Source organism: Falco punctatus (assembly GCF_963210335.1).
Source record: "Falco punctatus genome assembly, chromosome: 1".
NCBI classification, from domain to species: domain Eukaryota; kingdom Metazoa; phylum Chordata; class Aves; order Falconiformes; family Falconidae; genus Falco; species Falco punctatus.
In genome coordinates this window covers 12,153,145-12,178,541 of record NC_137580.1, presented here as the reverse complement: position 1 = coordinate 12,178,541, position 25,397 = coordinate 12,153,145, and the positions used below count along the sequence as shown (strand labels likewise).

The 25,397-nt window shown below is 43.0% G+C and overlaps 3 protein-coding genes across 8 annotated transcripts in view; 2 read left to right on the top strand and 1 right to left on the bottom strand.

Moving 5' to 3' along the window:
• Positions 1-10,697, top strand: part of CLGN (calmegin) — a 35,798-nt gene extending 25,101 nt beyond the window's left edge. For all 5 annotated transcript variants that reach the window (XM_080402791.1, XM_080402792.1, XM_080402793.1 and 2 more), the window contains 5 exons: positions 1,614-1,829; positions 3,343-3,462; positions 3,644-3,779; positions 6,444-6,562; positions 8,147-10,697. In XM_080402791.1, coding sequence (XP_080258917.1) covers positions 1,614-1,829; positions 3,343-3,462; positions 3,644-3,779; positions 6,444-6,562; positions 8,147-8,227 — 672 coding nt within the window. In that variant the 3' untranslated portion in view covers positions 8,228-10,697. The remainder of the gene's footprint in view (positions 1-1,613; positions 1,830-3,342; positions 3,463-3,643; positions 3,780-6,443; positions 6,563-8,146) is intronic.
• SCOC (short coiled-coil protein) lies at positions 8,394-21,656 on the bottom strand. Its single transcript, XM_080403325.1, has 4 exons — positions 21,527-21,656; positions 12,444-12,515; positions 12,257-12,340; positions 8,394-11,677 (listed from the first exon to the last, which is right to left on the bottom strand). The coding sequence occupies exons 1-4, from the start codon at positions 21,588-21,590 to the stop codon at positions 11,535-11,537; spliced, it is 363 nt and encodes a 120-aa protein (XP_080259451.1). The 5' UTR covers positions 21,591-21,656; the 3' UTR covers positions 8,394-11,534.
• The window catches only part of MAML3 (mastermind like transcriptional coactivator 3), a 326,795-nt gene continuing 314,536 nt past the window's right edge, over positions 13,139-25,397 (top strand). Inside the window, exon 1 of one of the 2 annotated variants that reach the window (XM_080402717.1) lies at positions 13,139-13,686. The gene's annotated coding sequence lies outside the window, so the exon portion shown is untranslated. Of the gene's footprint in view, positions 13,687-22,144; positions 22,687-25,397 lie in introns of those variants that run through there. The other variant, XM_080402718.1, reaches the window with a different exon arrangement.

Genomic DNA, 25,397 nt, shown 5'->3' with positions numbered 1-25,397 from the left:
TTCACTAACCTGTCTGGTTACAGTCGCTGTCAATTTATATACTGGAAGGGACCATGTGGATCATGGAAGGCATTTCCCCTGCAGTCTTAGGCCAGCAGGCAATAGATGCTTACCTCGGAAGATTTCATCACTGGCCACAAAATATTGTACATTTATGAAAATGTATGTGCTGCATTCACAGAGGGTTGGGTGGCACCTCTGGAGACCTCCCAGCCCAACCCCTGCCACAGCAGGGTCACCCAGAGCGGGCTGCACAGGATCACGTCCAGGCGGGTTCTGAGTGTCTCCAGAGAAGGAGACCCCCCAGCCCCTCTGGGCAGCCTGCCCCAGCGCTCTGCCACCCTCACGGTGAAGAAGTTCTCCCTCACGTTCAGAGGGAGCTGCCTGTGCCTCGGCGTGTGCCCGTTGCCCCTCGCCCTGTCGCTGGGCACCGCTGGCAGAGCCTGGCCCCGTCCTCCTGGCGCTGGCCCTGAAGCTGTTTGCAGCCATCGCTCAGAGCCCTCTCAGCCCTCCCTTCCCCGGGCTGAGCAGCCGCAGGTGTCCCAGCCTGCCCTCCCCCGGGAGGTGCCCAGGCCCCTCACCCCCTGCGCAGCCCCCGCCGGGCCCTCCCCAGCAGCTCCCCGTCTCTGGAACTGGGGAGCCCAGCGCTGGGCACAGCACTCCCGGGGCGGCCTCCCCAGGGCAGAGCCGAGGGGCAGGGTCACCTCCCTGCGCCTGCTGGCCACGCTGCTCCTCATGCCCCCCAGGGCGCCACCGGCCTCCTGGGCCACCGGGGCTGGCTGCCGGCCCGGGGGCAGCTGCTGTGCCCCGGCACTGCCCGGCCCTTCCCCGCAGAGCTGCCTCCCCGCAGGCAGCCCCCAGCCCCTGCTGGTGCGTGGGGCTGTGCCCCCCCGGGGCAGGGCCTGGCACCGGCCTCTGCTGGGCTCCATCAGGTCCCTCCTGCCCAGCTCTCCAGCCTGCCCAGCTCTCGCCGGATGGCAGCGCAGCCTCTGGGGCATCAGCCGCTCCTCCCGCCTTTGTACCAGCCACCAGCCTGCTGAGGGGACGCTCTGTGCCTTCGCCCAGGTCACCGGTGAATCGGCTGAACGGGACTGGGCCCAGCACTGAGCCCTGGGCAGCACCGCTGGCCACAGGCCTCCAGCTGGGCTCTGCGCTGCTGGTCACAGCCCTCTCGGCTCCGCCGTTCAGCCAGTCCTCAGTCCGCTCACACTGATGAACAAAAGCCAAAACTGTGCATTACATAGGGAGAGACTATGGGAAGAAGTAACACCAATGTCTTACTTTCCTGCAGTATTTCCTAGGCTTACTCTAGGAAGCTTACAAAGTCTGTGCCTGGAACCACCAGTACCAGGAGGACAAGAGATACTTTGTACAGTCAGTTACTACTGTAACCCTGTGTGGGCAAAACCCCCTAATTTTAAGAGGTCTGCTCTAAGCCAGAAAATTGACACCCATCTGCCAGTCTCCGGTTTTTATGGAGGTTAAACCCTACTGCTTGTCTTTTTAAATTATGCATTTAAAATAATCAGGAAGTTCTAATTATTTTAAAATTTGTTTCAGTTTGTTTTTGAGTTGGGGACAGGTAACGTGATTACATCCTTTTTCCTTAAAAGGGGATCTGGAGCCCTCGAAAAATACAGAACCCAGACTATTTTGAAGATCTTCACCCATTCACAATGACCGCTGTCAGTGCTATTGGTTTAGAACTCTGGTCTATGACACCTGATATCTACTTTGATAACTTCATTATATGTTCAGAAAAAGAAGTAGCAGACCGTTGGGCAGCAGATGGCTGGGGCTTGAAGAAACTCGTAGCAAGTGCTAATGAGGTACAAACTTTACTATGTTCTCGATGGCTGAAAGCAGTGAGTAAGACGTGCAACTGTTGGAAGAATTTTCTGTCAATTAATGCTGACAATATTAATTTGTCTTCAGTTAATAATCTTGCTGAGTAACTATGATAGGGTTTTTCTTGTAGTCTGGCATTTTGCCCTTCCTAGATCAATATGCTCTTTGAATTAAAAGGTTGTAACACCTTCCTTAAACACCTAGCGAGAAGTGGGCCGCGTTGTAGTTAATGGGATTTCTGCTTTTCATGGTGATGCTAGAAATTCAGTACCTGTCAGCAAATGGAAGCTGAGTTACTTACACTCAAAGACCTCTTTTTTTCTCCCCCCCTCCCCTTGTGGCTAACTCCATTATATATGTTCTTTAGATATTCCCATGGGAGAGAAACGGATAAATAGTCATATGTTTTTTTTTGTTTAGTAATTTTATGCCTCTGGCTGCTCTAGACGTATATTCTGCAGCTCTGAAAATAGTGCACGTATGTTTACGGAGTTGCATCTGTTCTTCTGTTTCTACGTCTGCATCCACATTTTGTTTGTATACTGCGCTTGGCCAGCTGCCACAGTTTTTTCTAGATCTCTTTCCTGTGCCGTAGGATGAACTTGTCCTGACGTGTGGGATCCTGAGCCCCTCTAGTGGCTGCCTTTACTGAGTACAGTTTCTTTCTATCGGGCCTGTATTTTCTTGGAGTGGCAAGAGCAGTTGTGGGAAAGAAGCGATGGGTTGGTGGCAAATGTGGCCAATTCGGATGAGCAAGTAGCAACAGCAAATCAGCCCATGCAATGAGGAAATCCACCTCTTCCCGGTGTCTTTCCTTTTCTGAAATCTTTGGGTTTCTGTCTGGACTTGCATCTGTACCCGTATGCACAATAGCAAAAACCATTCCCTTGAGACTCCTCCCTCCCCTGTGCCTCTCCAATTTCCTACCTTAGCTGCTGATGTACCCTTTTCAGAGGTCTTACTGGACCAGGCACTTGCCTTCCTACCTCTACCGTGTAAGTCAGAACTGGGCTGGGAGGACAGTTTACTCCCTGAATAATCGGCTCTCAGGGGAGAGACTATGGTAGTGCAGACGCAGCAAGACATTGCTCTTCAGGAGGCCGGCTGATGCTCTGAGGTTCTTGATGCTTCGGGATCTTTCAGCTGACTTAGTACAGCATGGGGAAGAAATAGCACAGCTGGGAAGGGTGTAAAGTGTGAGGTGCCAAGACTCCAAATGCCACTTTACAAAACCGAGTAGTGGCCAGTCTGGTATGTTTGGAGTACCAGGTTTGTTCCTTCTTACCCAGCACCTGCTGTTTATTTGCAGTGTGTTAAGCTGCTCCTTTACGACTACTGAAATCAATATTGGTTTAGTCATTAAAAGGCGAAGGTAAAGAAGGGTTTACTTTGGGCAAGGTAAAGCTTAAAATATATACAGTAGATTTTATAAACCTATTAAAATGTTGAAAAGGACGTAAATGCAAATTTTTTTTATTATTGTTTTTAATATAGCCTGGTATGTTTAGTCAACTGGTGACTGCTGCGGAAGACCACCCATGGCTCTGGGTTCTTTACATCTTGACATTGGGTCTCCCCATTGGCCTAGGTGTGTTGTTTTGCTGGCCAGCAAAGGTTAGAGAAATTTGCTGTATTTTTATTTGGCTTTATTCTTAATATTTTATTTGAAAACTCTGAGCATCTGTGCAATAAGATGCACTTTTAATGTGCTGTTGATACTGTTTAGCTTACAGTGGCTGTTATGTGTAATTCTTAATTTGAGCTTAAATGTAAATTGACTTTTAATTTGTTGTAGAAAACAGATGAAGATATTGACTTAAAACCCCCTGATATATCTAAGCCAATTACAAAGGGAGAACCAAAGCAAGAGAGAGAGGAGTTAGAAGATGATGAAATGGAAGAAAAAGAAAACGAAGAAACCGCTGAAGATGGTAAGATAAGCAAGCCAGCTTGCAGCCTGATTAAATATAAAAACATGAATAGGACTAGTTCACAGCTTACGTTGCCAATAATCACAACCAGTTATTTTAGAATGTGTGAAACCAGCCTTGCTCCGGGTCTCCTTTTTCTCTTTGGCAACCTCCAGCGAGTGGTGGTCCGTGGCTAATAGCTCTTTGATAAATACAAGCAGGAAGTACGGCTCTCCTTAGTGCTTTTTCACTTTCAATCAATTAACGTGCCTCCAACAGTCATGTTTGTAGACAGTGATGCATATTTTCTCCCTTCTAAATATTTCATGTATCGACCACACTTGAATGGTTCAGATTCGGGTACATGAAGTGTTTATAAAGTCACACTGTTGTTTTTAAAACGTGTCTGGAATAGCTTTAAGTCTTAAATGTAAAGGTTTCGGCTGATGCATCTGTGTCAGGGTTTCTACCTGGAACTATTCTGTTGGTCACTGATTTTAGTAACTCTTCATAAAGCCTGAAAACGTAGTAGAATTGAAATACTGAAGTCCGCTGCTTCCTTTGTGTTGCCTTCTAGCAACGCACTGCATACCTGCCGAGGTCTGTCCTGCTGCCCCAAGGGAGAAATTAATGATTCAGTAGTTGAGCTCTACTTTGGCATCCAAGGAGAAAATAATGTTCTGTTACTGTACCAAAGATTACTGGTACTATTCAACTGTGGCTTGGAGGTTCTCTTAGCTTTTCCCAGGGTCTATAGGAATGAATAAAAAGCAAATCACCTAACTTAGAGTACATGATCTTGACTTCCACAAGAAAATCCTTAGTCTCAGACCTCTGCAAGATTCTGCCCCTTTACTTTTCCTTGGTAGGAACAAAGAAAGTGTCAAGTGACTAGCATGGAAAGCTAGAAACCTAGCAGATGTTCATTTTTTTGTTTGTTTTTTCTTTCTTAGTCCTGACATCACTTTGTGTTACTGACTGAAACTTTGTGGGTTTCATCTGTCTCTGCACTGTGTTCCATGAGTGGTGACGGCTTCTGCCTGTATGACTTCAAAGTTTGCTCAGCATCCCCTCAGATATTCCCACGCCACTACTTAGAGAATTGAGTACATTGTTGGCACAATGCTTGCCACATCACACTTGGTCCATCTGCCTTACCTAGGCCTTTAATTATTGTAGTTATGCTACGTGTATTTTTTACATTGGCATAAATTGTAGGTACAGCACTTCAGCATTGTAACTTCCTGCATTTTATATCTGTCTCTTATATGTGACTACTGTTTGAATTTATATGGTTACTTTTGTTTCAGTTTTACTGAGCTGAAGCAGTAAGAATTGGAGGTGTCGGTGGTGTCGGCTTTCTGATTTTGTTTTTTTAACGCTGAAGGTGGTGCTTATGGGACGCAGGCATGACCTGACAAGGACAGAATTGAGCACTGCTTCATTACTGTTTTTAACTGAGCCACTGGCAGACTGTTAGTTGTAAATTGCCATCTTACGACCTTTCTATCAGATGCGGGTATGATTTCTTGTTTGCTCTTGATAGAAAGTATTGCAAAGGGTACTCAGTTTCTAGAAATTTTCACTTTAAGGCCTCATTTCGTAGTAAAGGAAGAGACTTGCCAAATCTCAGTAACTTCTCTTTGAATCATGCTGTGGTTGCTGAGGTTTAGCTTTTATAATGAGCATAGATACCTAAAATGCAGGCGTGGGAGTGCTTGCTTTTAAGTACCGAAGCCCAAAAACTAGAAATCAAAACGGTTGGGTGCCTGGCCTCCTTCATAAAATACGCAGAATCTACAGAGTTGGTTACCCTAGAAGGGCAACCTATGTGCTGATCAGAGAGCAGCCTAGAATTCACGATACTTTGGGCACGCATTATTCTAGTGCAGTGACGTGGCCTCAGTAAGAAAGCAGAAACCCCCTCTGTTGCTTAGCCTATGGTTTGTCCAGGGAGTTCTGGAGAGTAAAAAGATAGGGTTTTTACAGCTCCTCTCCTTCTTCTCCAGTCCCTGTCAGTTCAAAGGTCTAACTGACTTCAGGTCTCATAGAAAGCTTACTGCTTTGTGAGTAGTGGGCATATCTCAGGTGAGCTGAGGGAAGTACGGTGCTTTTCTGACTAGTTTCTGTATTGCAATAATGCCTGAGAAGGGGGTAAGCACAGAGCTGCTTGTCCTGCAACCAAAACGGCGTGCCAAAAGAATTCCCTGCTGCACAGGGGGTTACCTTAGGATGTAGGTGTCCCCCATGGTGGATGACTGGTGACTGCAATATTGTACTTTGCTAAGTCAGAATTTAGGCAAAGGTCTGTGATGCCAGAGTTGTCCTATTTTGGACTCCAGTCTCAAACTGTGTAATAGAATACTTGGACTTCAGCACTTCCCTAAAGGAAACCAACTTAAGGTTTTCATTTTAGTCAGTCACTTACAAGTGTGAAGAGAGTACATGCTGTTGCGAAAAGAGGCTAGTTGGAAGCTGTTAAAATTCGTTATTAGATCCGACGGTGATCGATTTCTACTAATTCATGAGAATTCTACTCTGTATCACAGAGATGTTTTGATGGGTTATTGTAAACAAGCAGTTCCTTCTAAGACCGACATGGGCTTCTTTTCCTTACTAGTGTGCCTGGATGTAGTGCATTTTTAATGCAGTTATGTTTACAAAGCAAAATTAATTCCTTTGCAGAAGATGAGGGTGAGGGTGGTAAAGATATTGATGGTGATGAACAGGAAGAAGAAAATGAAGTTGCAGATGGAAGTCAAGAAGAAGGTGATAAGTCAAATAAATCTGGTTCAGAAGATCAGGTAAGTTCACGTTTTGTCTGCCAGTTTTGTCTTTGCCCTTCTCCAACATCGCACCTCTAAGCCTGGTTACCTACAGTAAGAGAGTTCTTCTGTTGAGCCATTAAACCAATCATGAGGCGGGAATGTGGTTTTATTTGTTTGACACAGCAAATGCTCTGTGTAAGTTTGTGAAATATGTCTTGTTGTGCGTAATTTTGGCTAGGAGGTGATATTTATTGTAAAGTACAGCTGTAGTATAGAAGTGATCGTGCAGGTCTCTGAACATGAAGCATTTTTACAGGAGTATAATTTTTTAACAGATTATTAAATGTATTGCAAGTCTTGAAAATTCGGGTGCTGTGGTAGATGTCAATCTCTTTATCACGATACTTAACAGAAAATATGTTTCTAACTGAATAGCCTTTCAGTGAGACACAGAAAAACCTTAGGCTTTCAGGTTGGGGTTTTTTTTGATTGTTAATTCCAAAATAAGGTTTTAAGCAAAATGACCATACTGGTTTTGAATTCAGCACTTGCAATTACATTTTTCTTGTGCAAATTAATCCGGTCACTAGATAATCTGTAAAATGTTTTCATTAAAATAATATTGTAGAATGGAATTTCTGTTTGCTTTTCTTGCTTGTCAGCTACTCATTATCCTTTCATTTAGAAACTCGGGTATGTCTGAAATGCTTTAGACCCACCCACGGTATTTATGTTGGTCATCTTGTGCATTGTTTCAGCACTGAGATTCTTCACCAATTTCCCCTTATTCAGTACTTCCTCTTGTTCCTCTAAGAATTATTTTTTTTTTTTCCTGGTACATTTCCCTAGGAAAAGAGTATCTGATAAACCCCATTAAAATGCATATGACTCTTCGTAAAAGTAATTACAAGATCTCAATGTGTGTATACCATTACACGGTATCATGCTGAGGTTATGACTTGCTTTTCTCTGGGTATTTTCAGGGCGTAGAAGTTTCTGTCATGAATTAGTGACCTACTTGAGAGATGTCATGTACACCATGTCCTCACTCAGGTTGTGCCACATCCTGTGAGCTCTTCCTTCTGAATGGGGTGCTCGCCATTAGGTGGTGCAGGAAAGCGAGGAAGCAACGCATTGTCCGAGCGGAGTTCATGTTGGAAAGGCTTTTCATGCACCTCTGCAAGCAAATCACTTTTAAACTGAGAAGAACACATCTGATTTAAGAACAGTTTGTTCTCTTTGTAGCTCTCCAAAGGCAACAGTTAAAATCTTTTAAATACTACTTAAGAATGGGAAATTAAAATTTGCCTAAGATACACTTTAAGGAAGTTGCTAAATTCATTAGTGTCACTGCTTTTAAGCCAGCGAGTAAATGGGCAAAACCAAATTTCTGGCATCAGTTTAGATGGTACTATTCCTTCTGAATATAGAAAGGACAAGTCTTCTACCCACTTCATTGTTAAATTAGTATTGTGGAAAAAGAAATGCCCTATTGCCTCGGTGTTGCATTTAGTGGTAATATGATTGGGGGTGTTAGGAGGAGGAATGAAGTACCATGATGGTTTCAATAAATTAAAATGGGTTTACAATTTTAATGCTGGATTTTTTTATTTTTTTCAGATGAAAGAAGCTGATGAAAGCACGGGTTCTGTAGATGGTCCGCTGAAATCGGTGCGCAAAAGGAGAGTACAAAAGCACTGAGTTACTTCCAGCTAGTATTTGTAGGTCTAACAGTAACTTTTGGTATGCCACTTCAGCAGGCCTCACAGCATGCAAGCTCCTGCGGTTTGAAGGAAAAAAGGGGACCCACTGCTATGTAACCTCTTTTAATTCTCTAACCTCTTTTAACCTTCCATAACTTCCTTGATTCTCTTTTTTTTTTTTTTTTTAAGGAGAAATACTATCTGTGAGTAGTACAGTGACGTTTTGAATTCAGAATAGAAGTGAAATTACAAGCTGGCCAACTGATTTTAAGGTGAAGATTCTTACAGTGTGAAGATTCTTAGAAATTAATACTAGTTGGGGATAAACTTATTCCAAGTATTTTTTAAAATTAATAATTTATCATATTTTTGCAGCTCTAGCACAAAATTAGCTGTTTACACTTTTCAGCTAAAAGTGGATGAGAGTAGAGATAGGTCGCAGCTATAGCAGTTCACATTGCTATGAGAAAAGGTACTCTTTTTCTGTGCAGAGCTAAATGCAATAATTGTTTTTGTATGATGATTTACAATTTTATTGTAAATTATTTATTTTAGTTGATCTTGTTAGATTGGTGGTCACCGGTTCACTTTAGACATTGGTAACAGTAATTTATTTTTAAGAGATATTTTAAAATAGAATATTCCTAGAGCAAGTGATAATTGACATGACTTGTTTCACTTTCGGATGCAGATACCAAATCTGCAGAAGTGATCCACGGGCAACTTTTTCAAACTTTTATAGTTCTTGTGTTCCAAGCCAGAGTGGGATAACCTTTGTTTATAGAATACTTGCTAAGTGTATATTGCCTCCTAAAAATATTTACTAATTCTTGCTTAACATGAAATTTATTAATATAGATAACAATTTTTGATTGAGAAAAGTTTTTTACAGATGTGAGTAACTGGGCATTCTCATAATACAGTTTGAATAAACTGCCTATTGTGAAAGAAACGTTGTTTTGTTTTAACATACAGCTGAACTTTAACAAACAATAAAACTGCAGTCACCAGATACCTCTTGCTGCTTGGCAGCTGCCAATACTGTTAGTAGAACGTAAAAGGCTAGCAAAAGCACTTATACCTTAAACCCAAGTAGAAATACATCAATTCCTAAGGAACCTAACAGATTTCCTCATGCCTGACAAGAAGTTAGTTCACCGAAATATTTTCACAACAAGTAGAGTCAGCAAAGGTTCCATGGAAGTCTCTTAACAAATGAATGCTTAATTAAACCTAATGAAGAAGCCAGCGTCTTCAAGTGCTCGTGTTGAAGTGTTCAAATCTAATTATTTGGGGCTCCATTTTGTGCAGACTACACGGAAAGGCCTCTGGCCTTTTGCTTGGGGTTTTTACAGTTAAATGCAGGTTCCCCCCTCTTTATTTAGGGTCTACATGCAAAAGGTTAAGAAGCGAGCACTTTGCCTGCCTGTGCCTTCTCAGCAATGGAAGTGGCTAGCAATGCCGTATCCCGCTAGTAACAGCTACTGTGAGCTCTCAGGGAACAGTCTGGCATTCCGTTTGAATGAATCTAGTCTGAGCCTGGTAAAAGTCCTTTGGAATTGTTCCGGTATTTGGGAGTGGTTTCGGGGTGGCTTTTTTCCTGTGCTGTGATATAGTTACCCCAGGGATTGGTCACCCCGGCAGGGGATGCTAGTCTTCCCGTAGGGTTTTGAACTTCGGGTTCCCAGAAAGTCTTAATTAATGCCCCATCAACATTTTTGCTTGTGCCTCGCTTCAGTAAATAAGGAGCCATTTGTTATGGGTAAGATGGTCTTGTGAGGCCATGACTCAAGGGTGCTGTTTGCAGTAATTGACTCTCTATGGCCCGTCTCACTCTAACACAGACTTAATGACTTTGATTATCTGGAACCTGGAGATAGAAGACATCCTTCTGCATGCTGGCTTACTTGGATCTAGTGTTACGCTAGTAATTGGGGGAGAAATGTCAGAGCTTTAGGGGATCTGAGGCTGTAGATCTAGAAAGCCAGGCAAAAGGGGAACACCCTTCCATTGACACTTTTTAACATCGAGGTTTCACACACAGTTCCTGCATGTAGTCCATTTATAGCTGAACAGGTATTTCAGGAAAAATACTTGATCTTGCTATCATGGCTGCTTAAAAGTGCTTTGAAATTAACAAACTGATGACAATCCAGTTCCAGGATGCCTTGCTATTAAAACTCAGTCATCTTTGGAACTCCAAGAGTATCGGACCTCTGCAGCCTGCACTCTCACCAGCCACATCGTAGCTTAGTAAAAGTGGTCTTACCGAGAGGATGCCAGATCCCAGACTGAGAATTTTCTATAGTCAGGGAAGACTAAATAGTACCAAGGCCGCCTTATTTAATTACAACTGAAGCTGCTCCTCGGTTAGCTTCCACCTTCAGGAAGTACTTCACAAGCTGAGGCTCTGGGGCAGGAAAACAGTGGCTCTAAGGCCTGAAGCAATGACAAGTTTGGCACTGCAGGAAGGAAGTAACAGGTGGCAAGGAAAGACTTGTACTCGGTTCCTCACGGCAGGTTGGTCACAACGAGCGTGAAGGAACACTGATGACCTGTTTCTGTAAAGCTCATTACTCAGATTTTAATTTAACTCTTAATCAAAAACTGAAAAACTTCTGGAAGATTATACATCGTCATGCTGTGCCTGATCACTCTTTGAGGAAACAGGAAAGTGAAAACTGTTTGAAGTGTACACCTTACACTCCGATACTGCATCAGTTTGCTATTTCCCTGATGAAGTTGCTTAACCTTGTTCCTCTACCCTTACCCTCCCCCTTCCCAAAAAATCTTAAGTGTTTTTCTGTACGCAAGTCCTACAAATAAGGTCATGCTGTCACTACCTCACAGAAATTCTTTAACTGGTTTATAGGTTTTTGTTTAAAGGTGCTTTGCAGAGCTATTAACAGTACTAGACACTAAACATATTTTAAGTCAAAGAGGTGATGCAAATATTTTCCCCGACTTATTGTAACTGTATTATTTTGCTAGTCACGAATCCTACCCTGAGACCTCAAAGAGCACCAACAGACTTTTGTTTCACCCGACAAACCAAATCCAGTTTTTAACAAGGTATGCTCATTTTAAGAACAAATATAAAAGTTTAGTAAGTCTCTACGCTACATTTGCAAATTGCTTAATCTTAACAATACACAATATGTTCTTAATTCTGTTTATCACCAAAATTTATAATCTTCAGGTATCCAGTAAAGCCACAAACTAAGGTAGTTGAGCTCGTGTAGCCTGTGCCAATTAAAACAAAAAAAGACAGCAGCAATACAGTGACATCATCTGTGAGTCAACCCTTACTTCCTTTTGCTTTTTGTGTCAGTTGTTTGGAAAACACTAGACGCTGACATCAGATTTTCTATATATTGTCCAAGAACTTGGTTTTCTGATTTCAGTTTCAAGTTTTCTTCCTTAACAGCATCTACTCGTGCTGAGAGATCTGCGAAGGTGATATTATAAGAAAAATATTAGACGTTATCACATACAATAATGAGTACCTTCTACGTGCCTACATCAAACTATTCACGCGTTCAATGAGGGAAACGTTGTCTATAAGGTACTATCTTAAAAGACACTGTGCTACTCGCAAGTTTTATCTAAAGCCCATTTTTCCTGTATTATTTTGCAGCGGAGTGTTTTGACCAACTCGTTCCGTAAACTTACTGTTAGTCTGTACCTTTATTCTTCTGAATTTTTGATTTAAGCTACTGCAGACTAAACTGTACGGAAACAAAAGTTCAGTGACGAGCAGACTCAAAGATACACGTCAGCTAATGAGCCTGGGAAAGTTCACTGTTGCCCCCCTTCTGCCTGATGTGTATTATATGTCGAGCAAACATCATGTTGCAGAAAGAGGGGGGAAAAAAACAGTTGAGACCTTGCTTATGTACCTTCAGCTGCCCAAGTGACACACTTCTAGACACTTGGGCTAAGGTAGGGCAGAGCAGTAAGGTTCTCTTGTTTTGCTCATTGCTGCCTGCTTGTAAAAAACCCAGTGCTGATGCATCAAACTGCTGACCTTCAAGTGTGTGCTGCAGTTCCAACACTTGGTTAATAAGCCGTGTTTTCTCTTCTAATTCCACCTGATTTTCAGCCTCAACAGCTGCAATAAATCATATGAGTTTGAATACAACCTCTGGAACAGCTGGAAATCATATCAAGTAGAAAAAATAACAATGAAGAACAAGAACATTAAGAACTTATACCATCCATGTCGGCATTCATCACTGTAGAATGGGCTCTCTCTACTGTTGAAGAGCGTATTCCGGAATGACGATCTGCTTAAAGATAAACAACAACAACAAAACAAAAAGCTGAGGCAAGAGTAAACCTAACCGCCTTTGGGGTTTCGGTGCATTTTCTAACCGCTGTTGAAAGCCAGCGCTCCAGCCTGAGGCAGAGCCACATTTCTTAACGTTCTCGGGTTATTTTTCCTAGAGCTTTAGGCAGTACGTAAACATGATTCTTCAAGTAACTACGCTTCAGCGTACAAAAATAACAGCTCTGGCTTACTCTAGATCCGCATAAAATAACCCGGCGTGTCGGTGCTGCCGTTGCCGCCTTCCCAGCGCCGATCCTTCTGGAACGGGCGGTTCAGGCGGCGGCGGGGCCCTGCCCTGCCCACCCCGCGTCGCGGCCATCACGGAGGCCGAGCCCGCGGGGCCACCGCCCCTCCCCGCGCCCCCCGGGCGGCTCTGCCCCTGCCCGCAGGGCGGCCCAGCAGCGCCGGGGCAGCGGGCAGCGCCGCAGCGGGCCTCAGCGCAGGACCCGCCGGAGCGCCGCGGCCCTCCCGCGCAGCACCCCGCGCCGCCCGCCCCCAGCACCGCGGCCTAGAGCATCGCCCGCCCCTTCCCGAGCGGCCGTGGCCCGGCGCGCCGCCCCGCCTCCTCACCTGCCGCCGCCGGCTCCCTGCGGGCTGCGCCCCCCGGCCCGGCCCGGCCCGGCCCGGCCCGGCCCGGCCCGGCCTCGGCCGCCGCTCTGCGCCTGCGCCGCCTCCCCGCCGGCTGGCCCTGCGCGCGCGCACGGCTGCGCCCGCGCCAGCCAATGGGCGTGGCCTCGGGCCCCCCTCTGGCGGGCGGGCGGGAGGGCGGATCCCCGCGGTGGCCCCGCCCCGTGCCGCGTGCGGAGCGCGTGTGCCGGGTGGTGGGGCGCGGGGAGTCCCGCTCCTCCGGCCTGCGGTGGGCTGCGCCAGCGCGGCCGGCCCAACCCCCCCCGCACCCCCCGCACACACACAGGCGCCGGCCGTGCCCCCCCGCACACAAATAGTTGCCTCGAAGCCCACTGCCCGCTGGTCCCCGCCCGAGACTCGCAGCCCGCCCGCCCCAGCCGGTGCGGCCGCACGTGGCTCAGGCGGGTTGAGGGGAGCGCAGCCGGCGGGGCCTCCCCCCTGCCTGAGGGGTGCTTGTCACTCTGCGCGGGCCCTTCCCGTTAGATCCCGCTGAACTGCAGGTAAAACAGTGGAAGTCGCTAGTAAGCGCGTGTTTTAACTTCTATTGCCGTTTCTCCGCTCGTTGGGGTTTGTGTTGGCGGGCTGGCACAGGGGTTCGGGCCGAGGCAGGGTGTGCTGAGCCCTCAGTAGCAGGCTGCAGCATTGCTCCCTTGGAGCTCGGAGCTCGCTAGGTTGGCAGAGCCTGAGGGGAGCTGGAGAAAGCTGGAAGACGGTTGCAGTTAACTCTCAGGGTAGTGCCTGGAGCTCTGGGAGAGCAGGGCCTTGGGTCGGGGCCCAGCAGGGTTCACCTGCTCTGGCCAAGCTGCTTCCCGCCTGGCAGTTCGATAAGCTTTTTGTGCAGTGTTGTCCAGGTTATGCAACGTGTGGTTTAGCTCCTTGCGTCTGGAGATCGCATGGTGTGGAAACTTTCTCATAGCTGCTCTCATCTCATAGCTTGGTAGCTCCAGACCAAGGCCCAGTCTCTGTGTTCTTTCCCTGACTCCCTGGAGGGAATAATCCTTGCAGAACGTGCTGCGTGTGGTGCTCCCTTTGGACCTTGTGCGTTTGGACCCTGTGTGCCACAGTAAATTCAACATGCAGGACCCAAGCTAGTTTTAGTGGCCTCATGGAAGTTACTGCACTGCATAACCCATGCTATCTTTATAGGGACTGTGTAGCTTAAACCGTATATTGCAGTGAAATACATCGATATCGCACCCATGTGTTGCAAGAATGTATCTGGTTATAAATAAATAATTTGATGCTGTTTAAATACTCAGGAGGATAGGGTATTTGGGAACTGTGCCCTCTGCTGTGCTTTTTTAATACACTTCAGAAAATACATGTTTATCGTTTACATCTTCTGGGTGGCACCACAGTAGTATTAACAGCGTGTTAATAACTTCTTTAACCTCACAGTTGGTTAAATTCAGATTGGACTGGATGCTGTTCAAGTTAAGAAAATGTATTTTAATTAAACTCCTGCAGTCTGTTTGTATTGAAAAATGAGCCTGTTGTTCTCAGTTCCATTGGCTGGTTTACTTAAAAGTCTATCACCTTCTCTATAAAAGGCTTTTTTAACTCACCCAGTAATCCTCCTTAATCCCTGCAAGCAGTCCTCTCAGGTGGTGGCTGGGCTTTAGGGGTTTGCTAGTAACTCTCTTTGATTGCTGTTTTTAAAATGACAGGTGCTTCTCACCCTGTTACGATTTTGCTTGCTGCACTTGCTGTGTGGCAAGCCTGGAAATCGGGCTTCTTCATTCTTTCTAGTGAGACAGTCTCCAGCACTCTGATTAACATGGAAAACTATGGCCCGAGTCTTCAGGTAATATACAGATGGATGGAGAGCTTGCTTACCTGGTGAAGATCTTGCAGTGTTTATGCTGTAAGATGGGGCAGGGGGGAATATTGCAGGCTCATCTTGGGGAAATGCACCTCTCTGCTGCGGAAATTCCACTTTGCTCAGTGCGTAACATTTGTAGTTTATTGTCTAAACTGTCCCCAAATGAGCAAAGTGGGAAAATCCTTGACATTGAAATTATGGGACAGAATGGAAACCAGACATATTGGCTCTTATGCTGTTGTAGCCAAAACAGAGTAGTAATTCCAAGAGTTGCTGGTTTACCTACTGTTTCCACTTTGGCACGTAAACTGCTGAGGAGGGTTCATTATACTTTGCATGATTGTGGTTTCTGACTGGAGTATTTTCTTTTGATTCTTAACTCTGATGTTTGAGCATGAGCACTAGGCTGACAGTCCTTTTCAGAAGTTAACTTGTGAGAGGTCTTTTGGTTTTCCTTTAGAGAAAACTGTCTTATCTGAGCCTCCGCTGCTAGCATTGCAGAGGGGCTGTCAGCGGAGAACAGATGGCATCGTTAGTCTACATGGTGCTGTGTGTTACTAGGTTAGTGTTAAACAGTCACGCAGATGCTTCCTTAGGTTTGTACTGCAGTATACCCTGACATATTTGATCTTACACAATGCTTCTTCCTACTGTAAGTGCTTACTATGAATCCCTTTACCTTAGTATCTGAGATTGTGCAGCTGGCCTGCGCTCCTGAGCCCCAATGTTTAGGAACTGTTTCTGTGTGACCTGGCTATGTCGTGGCTCCTTGTCATGGCAAGATTCGTGCATGTTGCTTTTTTTCTTTACCTGTCCTTCATCTCCTGATTGCTGAGGGAAGTGCTAAGTGCTGAGCCTGCTGTCTGCAGGTCTGCAGAGTCCAGGGACCGAGACTGCTGGATTGATGCTGATGGGTACAAATTCCACAGGGAGAATGCCTTGCTCATCTTGCTTTCCCTGGAAGTGGTTTGCCTTCCTAACCCTCTCTCTGTTTTCCAGCACAAAGAAGTCAATGCCAGTATTCTAAATATCTGATGTGCTACTAGATTTAAACAAACAAGCACAAACCCAAGCCCAGTACACCACAGAAAAAAGCCCACCGCTCAAAGTATTTTTTGTGAGAGATCGACCAAAACGACAGAAGCATAGCATATTACATGACTTACCCATTGGTTTTTCAAATTCCTTACCTCACCTGTCTTGCACTGGGTAACACATCATCAATGACATTTGTTGTGCTCTTTGAACCTGAAGCTTTAGGGATTTACAGCATATCCCAAACAATCAGATTCCTCTTATAATGCAGAATGTGTCCCAGGGAAGGCATACTTACGCATGTGTGTCAAGTAACCAAATAGTATGTTGTATTTTAGGGGGGTGCTTTGTGTCCCCTTTGGCTGGAGGTGGCCAGTTCAAGCCCTTGAGTAACAATTCTTGCTTTTATCAGCCCGTAGTGTTTTGTTAACTCTTGTGTTAGGAAGTGTAATTTCTTTGTTCTGTAAGTTGTCAGCATGGCAAGTCTTGTCTGGGGACTGTTCCCAGGAGAACCTGAAACAATCCTTCTAAAGACTGGCTGCTGTTTGACAGGGATCTGGCAGCATTTGCTTCTCTGTGGTTTCCCACTCACTGGGAGAGGCAAAATTAATGGGGTAAATACTAATTACGTGTAAGTGTGAGCAAATTTGTCAGCTTTGCTATGTGGCTGTTTGCTTGGAGTCTTTGTAATATGTGGCACGAGGCTGAGAGACTGGGCAGGGTTTTTTTAGTTTTGTTTACAAACTTACAACTCTCTACTTTAGAGAACATATACCTTATCAAGAAAATTAAATAATATTCACAAATGGTGGAAATTAGTCGTTTTCTTCTGTGGAGCAGCGTAACAACATGTTAATAGCCACTCTGCAGTTTAAAAGAAGAAATAAGAGGATTCTCTTTTATTACTGGAAATACTTGAACACTGCCCTAAGTAGTGTTCCACCGTTTGGTTTATTGAACTGTTTTACATTACACATTAGATCGCTTCAGGTAAGTCTACTTTCTGACCGAAGAGTTATAAAAAGAGCTCATGATTTTTAGCAGTGGGTTAGAGCTCCTGAAGTCAAAACTGACTTGGAGGTAACTAAGAACAGGTGCTAATCCCGTTCTTTCTTACTAATTCGTTTTATAGTTTCTAAGGCATTTTAAGTTAAAGTGGAAGAGGCATTCATAATATTGTCTTCTATATTACATTTATAGGAACGACAATTTTCACTTTACAAATGCAATTATCTGTACTTGTATCCTAAGTTCCAAATAAGCTTTCCTAAACTAGCTCGTGTTGCTGGCATAAGGAATTAATTCAGTTTCACTGAAGGAGCAGTTTTTGCTTAAAATGGCAACAATCTGACTAGGGTATGGAGCATCGCTGATAGTTAACCTGAATGCATATATGCGTACAGTTACAAAACTACAGGAGGTCATTTTATTGCTCTGGACTGGGCTTCTAAGTCATTGCTGCTAATGACATACGTTTTCAGATGGTTTATGTCTAAAACTCTGGTATATGTTCTGTTTTTTCCTTGGTACACAGTGCAAACCAACAAGCCTTTCACTTCCTTTTTGGCAACGTTACAGGCACTAGAGGCGGCTGCATAAGCTGACTGATGACAGAGGCTTCGCTGTTCACCACTAGAATAGAAATGTATTCTCCTTTTCACTAACAGAGGAAAGTATAGTACATATTTCCCAGATGAATTTGCAATTTGAACCGTACCGTTTTCTCCTTTAACTGATTATTGCCACAAAGACAAAACGGAATACAAATGGCTTAATTATTTTTCCTTGCAATGCTAACTCACAAGGCCCTTTACAACAAATCTTGGTAATTTTGTTTCTCTGCAGAAATAAGAGACAGGCTCTGAGAAGGATTTTTTTCAAGTAATGTCGCTTTACACCAGAATTCTTTGGAATTCTTGTTACTCTTTCTGAGTAACCTCAACAGGCTTGTGCAAATTCACAATTACAGAGCTCTGTCAAATGCAGAATTTGAGTAGTTCTTAGTTTGCACATTTTCAACCAAATGAAACGATGGAAAATGAGCAGCTATTTCAGCTTACATTGGTCTGACTGTTGTCTTTGTCCTTACTTATTGTGACTGTTTTAGTAGTGCCTTAGGTCCTTTATCAGAGCGGGACCTCATCAGGTGACATAACCTGTGAGCATACAGTTGGAGGAAAAAAAGAAAGATTCAGTCTCTTTAGAAAGTCTACAAGAAGAAAGCCTTAGAAATTCATATTTTCTTTTTAACCTTGAAGAGGCCTGCCTTCTAACTAATCGCATCCTATCTTTTGCAAGGTTGTGTAAAAATTTTAAATAGACTGAGCAACTGAATACTTTGCAGCTTTAGGCTGTGAATACTGACGTATATGACATAATGTTGGCCTGTGAACAGTTCCGTCCTCCTGGTAATCACCAGCTATAGGTTTGCCATCAGATTTTTGTGGAAGGAAATTTAGCGGGGTTCCATAAAGTTTTACTGGTAACTTAATGAGATGAAAAATAGTTTTGCATTTCTAAACATTTAGGGGTTTGTATCTGCTTTTTAAAAGGAGGGTTTTACGTGAGAAATGTAGTCCTCAATGCTGGCTTTCTGTAAAGTGTATTTGAAAAAAAGTGAGATAATTTCTAGGTTCTTTACGACAAAGAAAGATAGCCTTGATTTACTTATACAGCATTGATCAGAAGAACAATAAAGAAATTGTTGTAGCTGTGGGGCATCTCACTGGTATATTTTTGATTTAATTTCCTCTGTGCTCTTGTTTGAATAGGTCATCTGTTGAGGGAACTTTATCCAGTGATATGACTTTCTAAATGAAAATACTTCTTTCATCAAAGGTGAAAATATTTCCACAAATGCTTTTAATGAATGCTTTCCTTGATTTCATGTGGTTTTGATACTGCTATTAAAATACACATCAAGAAACTTCTGCCTTGCTACCATTTTGCATTCATCTTGATTTACATGGAAGTAACTTAATTTTAATACCTGTGTACTTAAATAGAGAAACTGCTATTTTGAAAGAACAATAGCTATTAAATTTTCATGCATTGCACTCAGTTAACCAGGCTCAGTAACCCCTGTTGCTTTGCCACAATGGCCTTTCAGTGTACTAAAGAAACTGTGATATGAAGGCTGTATTCTGATTATGCTTCAGATTGTACATGCATAGCATGTTGTTCTACTTGGCTGTTCAGTATCTTTTCCAGTAGATTTTAAGAAGCGGGGGGGGGGGGGGGGGGAAGCCTTACACAATTACAGACATACTCAAGGTCATTAAAACCAGAGCATCTTTGTGATCCTACTTAAAATTTAATTATGGAACACTTGCTTCTAAAACATCAGGTCATCCTCAAAGTCCACTTATGATCTACATACTGGAAGTCTAGTTTCCTTATTCTTTGCTTGAACTTGCTGTTGTCCATCGTAAGGAATCTTTTTCTCTCTCACCCTCCCTGTTCTTCTAGTATTAACGTTCTTCTCCAGCCTTACAGTTACAGCTACAAGGCCCATTCTGTTTGTTGCCTTCTGTGCCCCTGTTACTGTAATAAGTCTTAACTTCAGTTGGGAGAGATAAGGAAGACTGTTTCCTACAAAGTATATGATAGCCTCTTCCTATTATATGTTAGGAATTTTCTAATACCTTTCTCTCTAGCCTCCAGGTGTTTCCTTCTGGCAGATGAAACAGACCAGGGTTATTCTTCTATGCCTTCAAGCTAAAAGCTTGCCTGAAAATGTCACTTATTTTCAGTTACTCTAAATTTATCTCTCTCCTTTTGAGTGACTGTCCCCACCTCCTGCTAGAGGAAAAGCTCTGATATTGGTAGCAGATCTTGCATAAAGTCCTCTCTGTGTTGTGAACATGAGCTTTCTGTGACCTTGGATGTGTAACTGAAGTCAAGAGTCTAGTGGAAGTGAAGTGCTCAGTTTCTGAGATGCAGTAGAATCTTATTTGCACTGTTGCTGAGCAGCTGCTTTTATAGCAGTGACATCTGTCAGGGCTTGGCATTTGTGAGTATCGAGCCCTGCATGCCTAGGTTGACTTGGGTATCTGGTGTCAGCTGGTGCTTGAATTAGAGAGTTTTTAACTTTGTGCCTTAGTTTTCTCATGTGTATTAACGTTTTCCAAGCTGCAGGGGTCTGAGGTTAGAGTAGTAGAGGAGGCTAGTGAGCATTCACCTTCTAAAGAAAGCAACCTGACATCTTCTGAAAGACTAAGCAAGTAATATGGCAAAAACACCCATCTGTGAGGGAGAGCAGATTCAAATCCATCCAGTGTTATGGAGTCATCCTTAGATCAGCTACTTATGGATGCTTTTCAAAGACTAGACAATCTTGCTGCTGTATGCTGCTCCTCCTCTGTTCTTGCCATGTTATCAGCTGTGCAGCAAGTCATGAAATGGTGTTTCATAGGATACCTTTTCCTTACTGTTCTACACTTTGCTATGGGGGAAGAGTGAGATTCACTGTCAGGAGAACCCTTGATTATTGCAGAACTTGGACCAAGGTCTGCCACTTTATCTTCTTGTGAATACTTTGGGTCAACCACATCTTGATGTCATTAAGGTATATGCTATATAAATTAAGTGCATTCGAACATCCAGTTCAGCACCATCACACTAATATGAAATTGCCAGAAAATGGTGTTCTAAAAATAAGATTAACTCCATGGTTTGTTTTCATATAGGAGGTAAAGATGGCATGTGCAGTAACCTTCTTTATGCTAAAAATTAAAAAAAAGAAAAAAACCAGGGGGGACTAGGACTTGTATTATTAATAAGAAATCCATATTCTTAGCTAGTGTAAATTAGCACAGCTCTGTGGCAGCCATGCTGATGTGATCAACTTGATACTCTGGCCACACCTTTCTAAATAATTTATTATCAATTCATATTAACTCACTTCATTTTTCCAGTATGTAGAACTATCCTATTTTCCGTGCCAAATAATTTTTATTCCATCAGCTAGAAGGGCGGGAAAAGGGAGGCAGTCTTTGCTTTTGTAGTTCCTTTTAAAATAATTAGATGCGTAATAGTGGGGTTTTACATGTATCAGCTTATTTCCATTACAATTAATTTGTATCACTTCTTGTGAGCTCTCACTAGAGTATGTCAAAGAGATTAGCATTCCATATTCAGGAGAAAGTGCCAACATTATGTGTATTTTCTGTGACAGTAGTAACTACCGAGTTAACATTTCTGTAATTTTTTCTAAATGCTGAAAGGCTGTATGTGCTCAGATTATGAATGTGTATTACCATATGCTATTATGTGAAAAGTGGTATCCTCCATACCCCCAAAATCTCAATTCTTAGCTAATCACAAGGCTTATTCAGCTAAACAACTAGAAAAGTTTACTTGAGGGCATTTGCTGAAAATACATTGTACCTGGTAATTAGGATCTACAGATTGTGTGCTCACCCAGTACTATTAAACAACCCATGGAATTCGTATTGTATCAGTAGATTACTGTAGTTTCTTACCTGAATCATCTGCCAAAGAAATGTTGGTGAAAGTGCCATCCTCCTCATCCAAAGGTAACTCCATTTTGCTTCCTTTTTTCCAAGCTTTTCAGACATGCGTTAGGCATGTCAGTTGTCAGCCATTTTTCAGCGTGCACGTGACTTCTCTGGTTAAATCTTTAATGAGTCCAACACACAGGTGTTATTGCATACTGTTGGCAACTACACTCACCTTACTCTGTGTGGTATCTCATCTGAACCTTGAGCTCTTTTCCGGAAGTTGTTAAGCTAGAAGGTTTCTGAGTTCTGCTCCGTCAGATATGTGCTGAGCAAACGCTGTTACTGCAGGTTCTTTCTGTGAAAAACCTGTGTATTCACCCTAGCTGGCTTTTTGTTGTTGTTGATTTTCTCTAGGGCTGTGTATGGGTTTTTCTTGGAGGGCTTTTTGGCAGAGAAAAGAGAGACAGTAACTTCAAGTGTTCAAAAAAGTTATTTGCAGTCCAAGGAAATGCAATGGGCAGATCTGGGAGCAGCAAATTTAAAATGCAATCTCCAAATACTTAGGAATGTGACTAATTTTACTTACATGAACAGTTGCATCAAAACCAATCAGGTAATGAGAACAAGTGAAGTTATGTAAGTGAGCATGTGATGTTCTGTGATAGTAGGCGGGAGGAGGGAAGAGAAATCGAGTTCAAAGAAAACCACACTTCAATAATCTTGTTTAGCTTCTTAAAGAAAATTGGACATAGTTTGAGCATATAAACTAGAAATTCACCTCAAACTACTTGCCTCTTTAGAAATAGCTTTCTTTTGTACTCCTGGAATAGAATGGTTTTTTGCAATTAGTTTAAAAGTATAAATCGCCCTCATCTTGATTAAAGACAGTAGGGTGAATAGTGGAACCAATTTGTTTTCAGTGGGGTTGCATAAGAATCTACCCATCTTTTAATTTTTTTAATCTGTATTTAGAAAAAGGCTGTAAGTTTAAGACGTCAACAGATAATTTTTTTCTTAATTGTTATTAGGAACCTCTCTGAAGGCTCACTAAAACTGAATCTTCATTTTGTGAAGCACTGTCGAACAGCAGAATGAGATAGTTCTCAGAATTTACAGTTTGCATTTCACACTTCTAGACATAATCTTGATTTGGACTCCCGAGATGGCTTCTGTGTGCAAAGGTAAATGCATGTGACTTTGCAGGACAAAGGGCCTGAGACACTAAGTATCAAAATTGGTGCAGCTTATAGAAATCACAAATGTAATGCAGCTATTTAGGTTTTACTTCTTGTCCTTTAACTGCTTCGTTTTATTTAAGCTTTTCTGTTGGTGTCAGTGAAGTTACTGACAGCTGCCTTCAGAGATTGATGAAAACCAAGCACATCTTGCATATTCAGAATTGTGTTGAGAGTTACTCATTTTTGCTTCACGTTGCTCAGAACCAGTTCAAAATTTACCTTACTGGTCTTGAGTAGTCTATGTAAAGAGACCTGCTGGTTTCATTCCAAATACTTGAGTATCACAGGGGTGGTCTGCGTTAGGTGGGGTTTTTTTTGTTTTTTCCAGTGATGTAGCATCATGTTTCAAAGCTCTCATGGTGATAATAGTAAAGCTAGAAAACATTTTGATCATTTGTTTTAATCACATCTTCTATTGTTCTCATACATGTTACATACAGTAGAATATGTATTTTATTATTTCAATAATAAATATTATTTATTTCAATAACTCAGTTTGGAAGGGCAGATCCTAAAGCCATATGCAATTATATAATATGTTACCTATGAATTTTCTAAAATCATACACCTCTGGAATTGAGGGTTGTATCTTGTCTGAACTGTGTAGCCCTTATCTAAAAGGTTTCATTAACTACTTTAGCCTGTGTCAATATTGTTCTGTTACATTGGCCATATGGGCTCCCTCTGGTAGATACAATTTACATGTAAATTATTAGCTGGTTTTAGACAGACTTTCACAGTAGCCTAGCGGATATGGATGTTGTGCAGTTGTTATTCATGTCTAGATCAAAGCCATTAGTAAAAGTGATGCAGAGTAAAAGCTGTATTTTAATAAGAGTCAGCAAGAAAGACTCCTCAGGGTGCAGGAGAATATGATTCAGGGAGAAGGTTGGCTACCTCATGTGAGATGTACTGATCCCTGCAACTTACGGAGTCAGGCTCTTGCCTTTGTGCCAAGTGCATTCTGTTCAAGTGGTACCGAAGAGCAGGTTACCCAAGGAGTTACTCTTACTGCCCTACAGAGTCAGGGGTCAAAAATAAGGCTGCTCTGCAAGTGTTTCAGACCTCGTTAAAGCTCTCTTTGAAAGAGGCCTTTGGACAGTTTGCTTGCTTGTTTCCTCAGTCGTGGCCTCTACTTCCAAAGGACAGCGTGGAAAGTATAGATATACGTGTTTGGGTGCATGTGTATGTGCAGGGGAGGTTTAGACTGGATGTTAGGAAAAATACCTTGACGGAGAGGGTGGTTAAGCACTGGAACAGGCTGCCCAAGGAGGTGGTGGAATCACCATCCCTGGAGGCGTTTAAAAAAAAAACAACAAACGCTTAGACGTGATGCTTGGGGACATGGTTTAGTGGGGGACTTGGTAGTCCTGGGTTGACGATTGGACTTGATGATCTTAAAGATCTTTTCCAACCTAAATGATTCTATGATTCTATAAGCAAAGACCAACGCAGGACTCTGGAGCTACACTGTTTTACAGACAGCCTTTGCTTTTTGTGAGGACCTGGGAATCAGAGGTTTGGAGGAGACCTACACAGCTTGTTCATGGAAATAGACTCATTTACCAACAGCAAGAGTGAGGGGGTTTCACTGAGAGGATCTACAGATGTGATCTTGTTTCTTTATTCCCCAAAAGACTCTTCATGTTCAACCATACATCTGTGTTCTACAATTTTAAAGGCATTATAGAGTTATATCTGTAGCTTGCTTGGTTTTGTGTGCTGTGGTGAGAAACATTTTCTTTGGTGGTAGCCTGATATTTTATTAGTGAAATAAAAGTTTGTGCATAGGAGATGCCACGTAAATGTAAAGTCCAAGTACCCATTTCTTGCTGTCCTATGTTTCTTTTATAAGGAAGAACACAAAAGAACCACAGCAGAGGAACTCTGACCAGCTTAAAAGAAAGCAGTGTAATGGAATTAACTGTCAGAGTACAGTGAGTGTAGCTATTGCCATGTGTGAATTATTTTCACCGGAGTAATGGACATTAATGTAAAAGTTAATTTGGTTATAACACACCAGTTCATCTTTCTGAGGGCTTCATTACTAAGTTGAACAGAGGTTGTGGAGTACTTAGCAGCTGTCAGGCTGACTTTTGAAATAGGTGGCATAAACTATGAGGGGGGTTGAGGGGAGGGGAAGTATGGGGACAGCCTCTCCTACAGCCACTCCTGTGAGCCTTTTGTTTGACTTTACAGCAACAACGTCAGTTGATGTAGCCATGTGCTAGCCCAGTTTTGATGCATATTGATAACAAGCACATTAACATACCACTGTCTGGATGCGATGGTCATGAAAGCAGCAGATGAATACCCAAGAATGTCTTCAGGTTTGGTACTGAAATCATTCTCCAGGCCCAGGATTTTGTAGCGGGTAAGGCAACTTTGTGTCAAGTACAGAATTACAGGGGGGTTTAGGTCCTTAGATTTAAAACACCGTAGCTAAACCTGCCTGGTAGTAGGTCCATATTTTTATTACTGTAAGTACCATGTAACTATTTCCTAATTAAAATGATTTAATAGTGACCTGAATAGGAAGTTGGCTCAGAGTTAAGTACAGATGTATGGAACATTTAAGCTAAACCACAGCATGTGCTGTGAGTCCTCCTTACATTAAGAGTGGAACAGTGCTTATAGTGTGGTTTAGGCAGACT